Source organism: Carettochelys insculpta, chromosome 32 (genome assembly GCF_033958435.1).
Source record: "Carettochelys insculpta isolate YL-2023 chromosome 32, ASM3395843v1, whole genome shotgun sequence".
Lineage (NCBI taxonomy): Eukaryota > Metazoa > Chordata > Testudines > Carettochelyidae > Carettochelys > Carettochelys insculpta.
Window position 1 is genome coordinate 8,087,690 of NC_134168.1, and position 7,597 is coordinate 8,095,286.

The 7,597-nt window shown below is 42.8% G+C and overlaps 1 protein-coding gene across 1 annotated transcript; it reads left to right on the forward strand.

Annotated features, from left to right (window-relative positions):
* Window positions 1-4,618: 4,618 nt before the first annotated feature.
* Window positions 4,619-5,587, forward strand: LOC142005012 (olfactory receptor 10A4-like). Its single transcript, XM_074982690.1, has one exon. It carries the CDS (start codon window positions 4,619-4,621, stop codon window positions 5,585-5,587), a length of 969 nt encoding a protein of 322 aa, XP_074838791.1.
* The last annotated feature ends 2,010 nt before the right edge of the window (window positions 5,588-7,597 follow it).

Consider the following 7,597-nt stretch of genomic DNA (forward strand, 5'->3'; position numbering starts at 1 on the left):
CTATCCCCATATACCATATCTACCTATCTGTTTATCCCCATACACCGTATCTGTCTATCTATCTATCTCCATACACCGTATCTATCTATCTATCTATCTATCTATCCCCATGCACCATATCTACCTATCTCCATACACCGTATCTATCTATCTCCATACACCGTATCTATCTATACCCATACACTGTATCTATCTATCTATCTATCTATCTATCTATCTATCTATCCCCATACACCGTATCTATCTATCTATCCCCATACACCATATCTACCTATCTATTTATCCCCATACACCGTATTTGTCTATCTATCTCCATACACCGTAACTATCTATCTATATATCTGTCCCCATACACCATATCTACCTATCTCCATACACCGTATCTATCTATCTCCATACACCGTATCTATCTATACCCATACACTGTATCTATCTATCTATCTATCTATCTATCTATCCCCATACACCGTATCTATCTATCTATCTATCTATCCCCATACACCATATCTACCTATCTATTTATCCCCATACACCGTATCTGTCTATCTATCTATCTCCATACACCGTAACTATCTATCTATATATCTATCCCCATACACCATATCTACCTATCTCCATACACCGTATCTATCTATACCCATACACTATATCTATCTATCTATCTATCTCCATACACCGTATCTATCTATACCCATACACTGTATCTATCTATCTATCTATCTATCTATCCCCATACACCGTAGCTATCTATCTATCTACCTAATATAATCAAGTCCACCTGGCAGTCTCTCTATTAGTATGTCATCAGTAGATCTCTTCATCTCTGAAACTGTCAGTTAGAATTTAATTTACCAGTCATGAGTCAGAGCAAAATCTCGCCTTCATGGGTGTAATGCTAATATACACTCGGTGAAGTTCTTACCTCATCGCTTCCACCAGAGCGACAGCTGAACTCAGTCTGATCTCTGGTCACAAGAGTAAATGCTCTGCACCTGGTGCTCAATTCTTTTAGCTGAATTTACTTCAACCTTCTCTCTACATAATGTCTGCTTCTTTCTCTGCCTCTATTTTCTCCGGTATATAAATGGATTCTCTAGATGCCCTGAACATCTCTGAAAATATCACTCAGCTTCCAGTGACAAGAATCTATACAGACCTTGTTCCTAAAGGTGGGTGAATTGCTGCATTTGTTTGAAACTGTTCCCTACGTCAGGCCACAAACATATTAAAGTGCCTATGGAACAAATAAGTTCAACTCTATTGATGTTTTCCATGAATAAAATTTGACTTTGATGGAAGTTGTGATTTTTCCATCGATTTTCATATCAGGTCTGCTCTGAAATTAGGTATTTTGCTCTTTGAACTTTACACAAGGATTCCGGGTAAAAAACAATATTGGAACGTGGAAATTTGCCATGAGATGGAAATTCCATTTCCCAGCCAGCTCTGCCTTTACTGCAACAGTTGTGCTCACGAAAATACTCACAAACGTCAAGGTAGGTCCACAAGGCAGCATGTGATAGACACTGAAAAATTCCCATCACTTCTCCAGGGGGCCGTAATTGGAGAGGATTGTTGGGTTTTGTTTTACTTTGTTTGCTGCTGTGTGCTTTGCAAAGTTCTGCCGCAGAATTTCCTTAGATTGTTTGTTATAGTTTTCTCTCTGCGAGTCCATTTCTCTCTCTCTCTCTGCCTCCCTCACTCTCTGGCTACGTCTACACGTGCAGCCGACATCGAAATAGTCTATTTCGATGAATAACGTCTACACGTCCTCCAGGGCCGGCAATGTCGATGTTCAACTTCGACGTTGCTCAGGCCAACATCAAAATAGGCGCAGTGAGGGAACGTCTACACGTCAAAGTAGCACACATTGAAATAGGGATGCCAGGCACAGCTGCAGACAGGGTCACAGGGCGGACTCAACAGCCAGCCGCTCCCTTAAAGGGCCCCTCCCAGACACAGTTGCACTAAACAACACAAGATACACAGAGCTGACAACTGGTTGCAGACCCTGTGCCTGCAGCATAGATCCCCAGCTGCCGCAGAAGCAGCCAGAAGCCCTGGGCTAAGGGCTGCTGCCCACGGTGACCATAGAGCCCCGCAGGGGCTGGAGAGAGAGCATCTCTCAACCCCCCAGCTGATGGCCGCCATGGAGGACCCAGCAATTTCGACGTTGCGGGACGCGGATCGTCTACACGGTCCCTACTTCGACGTTGAACGTCGAAGTAGGGCGCTGTTCCGATCCCCTCATGAGGTTAGCGACTTCGACGTCTCGCCGCCTAACGTCGAAGTTAACTTCGAAATAGCGCCTGACGCGTGTAGACGCGACGGGCGCTATTTCGAAGTTGGTGCCGCTACTTCGAAGTCGCGTGCACGTGTAGACGCAGCTTCTGTGTTTGTGTTTACATAATTTCCTTGTGAATGGTCCTTTGGTTCCGGCAGATGTCCAGGTATCAGGACACCTCAGTTTCCATTTCTGGAACTCCAACTGAAAGAGCATATCCAGTATCTTATCCCCGTCATTACCAATGTCCCCCATTGTAACCCTCTATTATTTATTGCTTTGCTTTTTAGAGCCCCAAACTGAAGGTAAGAAAAATACGACGTGTGTTATTGCTTGTTTTTAATTCAGCTCTGTGTCTTCCCTGGTACTTCAGGATATATGACGTCCCTTGTTAATAAACAACCTTATGGAAAATGTCTTCTTACATTGTATCTTCATTCCTGCACTTTTCTAAGTGGCCAGGTTCTAGCTCAAAGACCTACAAACAGTTCAGCCCGGTGTAGCTTTTTTTCTACTCCTGGAGCTGTTAAGGTTTACACCAGGTCAGAAACTGGCCTGAGGTCTTTTTTGTGTACATTGGGAGAAACCCGTATACTCTGGAAGCTACTATGGTACAGGCAAGAATGACTCAAGTTGTTCCATAATACTACCAAAGAATATTAACAGAGAGATAGCTGTACTAGTCTATATACTATGAAAAAAAGCAGTCCAGTAACACTTTAAAGACTAACAGAATAATTTATTAGGTGGGACACAAAAGCTCATCACCTAATAAATTTTTGTTAGTCTTAAAAGCGCTGCTGGACTGCTTTTTTGTTTTGATACTACCAATGAATGTGATACTCCATAAAAGGCCCAAATACCCCTTTCTTTTCAACATTCATGGTGCTTCTCATTCTTCAAAGACATGGCGTTGGGCTCAGTAACATCAGTTTACTCATGGGAGAAGCCGGAACTTAGCCACGTTGGAACGACAGTGAGAACATTTGTATTAATATAACTGTTCTGGCGATTAAAATATGAGCAAGGTCTGATTTTTTTTTCCTCTGTTGGTTGAATGTGGCTGAAACTTAACATTGAGAAAGAAAGAAAGAAAGAATTAATTTACAGTGGTATAAAGGATGTTTACAATGAGGAAGTGTTTGCAGGTGGCCGGCCTGCTGTGGATATTGCCTGCCTCCTGCTTCATGCCCTGCCTGTTGATAAGCTTGAAAGCCCTTTAGCTCCCTTGTGCCCCTGCCCAGCTGCCTCTCTGCTGAGAGGGAGAGCTCAGTGGTTTGAGCATTGGCCTGCTAAACCCAGGGTTGGGAGCTCAGTCCTTGAGAGGAGCCATTTAGGGAACTGGGGCAAATGAATTTCCTTGAGGGTAGGGATAGCTCAGTGATTTGCGATTGGCCTGCAAAACCCACGGTTGTATGCTCAATCCTTGAGGAGGCCATTTAGGGATTGGGGTAACTAGATGTCCAGGATGGTGCTTGGTCCCACAAGAGGGAAGTGGACTGGACTAGATGACCTCCTGTGGTCCCTTCCAGCTCTAGCAAATGTGTATCTCAAATTTAGGGGGAAAAAAGGCCTAGAACACCTGGTACTGGACACTGCTTTATCCCCATTGCTTGGGTAAACAGATGTAGCTCCTTCAGAGTCAATTGATCAGATCCTCATCTTTTGTAAATCAGCTGTGGGTCCCCTAGTGTGAAAGAGGTGATATCTCCATCTACATCGGCAGACCTTGATTCACTCCCGTGCTGCTGCACCATTTCTGCCCCATGATAATCGGAGACATCTGAATTGGAGTTCATTCTCAAGTATGACACTTTTTACCTTGGTCTCAACAAAGATATCAATCACCTTATGCGTTACAAGGACAGTTTCCCCACCTTTATATTCATAGTGATCCCAGGTGGACCACTTGACTTCAAAGACATTTGGAGAAAATATTTTTCTTCCCATTCTCCCCAGCTTCTGTCCTACCTAGCTGATTTGTCAATTTTTATTTCATTTTTCTCTCTCTCTCTCTCTCTCTGTCTCTCTGTTAAACTCTCTGTGTCTCAGTTATCAGTTACCATTCATCAGGATTTTCCAGATATGAAGACGTGGGCCAGTGCCACAAGAGCTCGTCACCTAAGAAATGATATTGTTAGTCTTTAAAGTGCTACAGGAATGGGTTTTTTTTAATGTTTTGTGATGATTGTATCGTTACTTATTTCCATGCAGAATTACAGCAGGTTTTAGTATGAAACATCTCAACAGAGAGGAAAGTTTATGCCTTCTTGGTTTCACATTCACGTGTTTTGTATACCTTAGATTCGATCTCTTCCTTTGCCACCCCAACAGATGACCTATTCTCAGAGCAACCTTAGCGGGAACCAGACCATCTCTGATTTGTTCATCCTGGTGGGGTTTTCATACCTCAACAAGCTGCAAATCCTTCTCTTTCTTGTGCTTCTGGTCATCTATCTGGTCACCCTGATGGGGAACCTGCTTGTTATTCTTCTGATAAAGTTAAACCCCTCCCTCCAGACCCCCATGTATTTCTTCCTGGTGAACCTGTCATTTTTGGAAACCTGCTTCACCACCAGTGTGATCCCTCAGCTGCTGGTTCACCTCCTGGTAGAGGAAAAGACCATCTCCATTGTGGGTTGTGCAGCCCAGATGTACGTCTTCACCATCATGGGCCTGACGGAATGCTGCCTCCTCGCAGCCATGGCCTACGACCGCTACGTGGCCATATGCCACCCCCTGCACTACACAACCATCATGAGCGGTCAGGTGTGTGTTCTGCTCGCCGGGGCATCATGGGTCATCGGCATCTCAGTGGAAGTAGCTCAGATCACCTGGCTCTTCAGCCTGCCCTTCTGTGGCTCCAACCGCATTCACCACTTCTTCTGCGATGTCCCACCAGTGATGCAGAAGGCCTGTGTCAACATCTCCAAAAATGAGATTATGGCCTTTATCGTGACAACTGCGTTCATCATGAGCCCATTCTTGTTGATAATTCTGTCCTACATCTTCATTATCTCCACCATCCTCAAGCTGCCATCAGTGGAAGGAAGAAGTAAAGCCTTCTCCACCTGCTCCTCCCACCTCATGGTGGTGACTTTGTTCTATGGACTGGCCCTTATCACCTACCTGGGAATCAAGTCTAGCTCCAACCCAGAGAGTAATCAGATTATTTCCCTCTTGAATATAACGGTGCCACCATTGTTTAACCCTTTAATATACACCCTGAGGAACAAAGAGGTGAAGGGAGCCTTTAGAAAAACTGTAGTAGACACCATCTTTTCACAAAACCAGAGAAATTAGGGAATGAAAAAATAGATTTGGTCAAAAAGGTGGGACCAAGGGAGAGTCCTAACCAGTGTGTTGAGGAGTAATGAAAAGCAAGGAGATCTGGTAGATGGATCATATACTGGGGGGAGCCTGGGCTGCCATAGCATGATTAAAGAAAAAACAAGACCAAACTGCAGGGAGATCAATTCATTACCTTGGTCATCTGTATATAAATGTGAGAATTATGGGGAATAAGCAGGAAGAGCTTGAAATGCTAGTACATAAACACAATGATGACATTGCTGGTATCTCAGAGACTTGGTGGGACAATGCACAATTGGAATATTGGGCATAGTGTGCTAAGGAAGGGAAGGTGGGTTAAAATGTAAGGACATGTTTCCTTATATAGTAAAAATATATACTCTCGGTTTGAGGTTGAGATGGACATAGGAGATATCCTTGTTGAGAGCCTCTGGGTAAGGTTAAGAGAAGTAAAGACCAAGGGATATATCATGGTAAGATTCTATTGCAGACCACCCGAACAGGAAGGTGAGATGGTTGATGCATAACTTAAATGACTAACTAAATCATCCAAAATGCCAAATTGGTGGTGACAGGGGACTTCACTGATCCATACATCTGTTGGGAAAAGAACACAGCAGGGCACAGATGATCCAAGAAGTTCTTGGAATGTATTGGAGACTACTCTTTTTTTATTTCAGAAGGTGGAGAAGGCTACCAGGGGTATCCGTTCTAGATTTGATTTTACCAAAAAGGGAGGAATGAGCTGAGAATTGGAAAGTGGAAGGCAGCTTGGGTGGAAGTGATCATAAAATGGCAGAGTTCACAATTCTAAGGAATGATAGAAGAGAAAACAGCAAAATGAAGACAATGGTTTTCAAGAAGGCAGACTTTAGCGAACTCAGAGAGCTTGTAGGTAAAGTCCCAGAGGAAACAAGATTAAGAGGGGAAAACATTGAAGACAGTTGGCAGATTTTCAAATGGACCTTGTTAAGGGCAGAAGAGCACGCGACTCCAGTGGAGAGGAAAGATAGAAAGTAAAGCAAGAGTCCACCCTGGTTGAGGCAGGAGATATTGTGTGATCTAACAATCAAAAAGGAGTCCTATAAAAAGTGGAAAGTAGGTCCAATTAAAAAGGAAGGATATAAACAACTAACACAGGTACATAGGGGCAAAATTAGAAACACAAAGGCACAGAATGATCTCAATCTAGCTACAGACGTAAAGGGAAATATAAAAATATTTTACAAATATATTGCAAACAAGAGGAAGGTCAAGGACAGTGGAGGTCCATTGCTCAATGAAGAGGAAAAAACAGTAAAGGAAAATGTAGAAATGGCAAAGTCACTTAATGACTTTAGTTTCGGCTTTTGCCAAGAAGGTTCATGATGATTGGGTGCATACTATAATGAATGCTGGAGAAAAAGAGATAGGTTTAGAAATTAAAATAGGAAAAGAACAGTTAAAATTACTTAGAAAAGACTTTAAAACATCAGGTCTTAATAAAATGCATCTTGGAATAGTCAAGGAGCTGACTTAGGCGGTATCTGAGCCATTAGCTATCATCTTTGAAAGGTCATGAAAGAGATTACAAAAACTAGAAAAAGGCAAATACAGTGCCAATCTAAATAAGGGGAAGATAAGGACAACCCAGGAACTACCGTCCAGTCATCTTAACTTATTTTCCAGGAAAGATAATGGAACAAATAATTAAGGATTCCATCTACAACCATCTGGAAGACAACAAGATAATAAATAAAGGTCAGCATGAATTTGTCAGAAAGAAATCATCTCAAACCAACCTGATAACTTTCTTTGATAGGACAACAAGTCTTCTGGAAAAGGAGGAAGTGGTAGCTGTAGCATAACTTAGTAAATCATGGCCGTGTCTACACTAGCCCCAAACTTCAAAATGGCCATGCAAACGGTCATTTCAAAGTTTACTAATGAAGTGCTGAAATACATATTCAGCGCTTCATTAGCATGCGGGCAGCTGCGGCACTTCGAAATTGACGCGGCTCG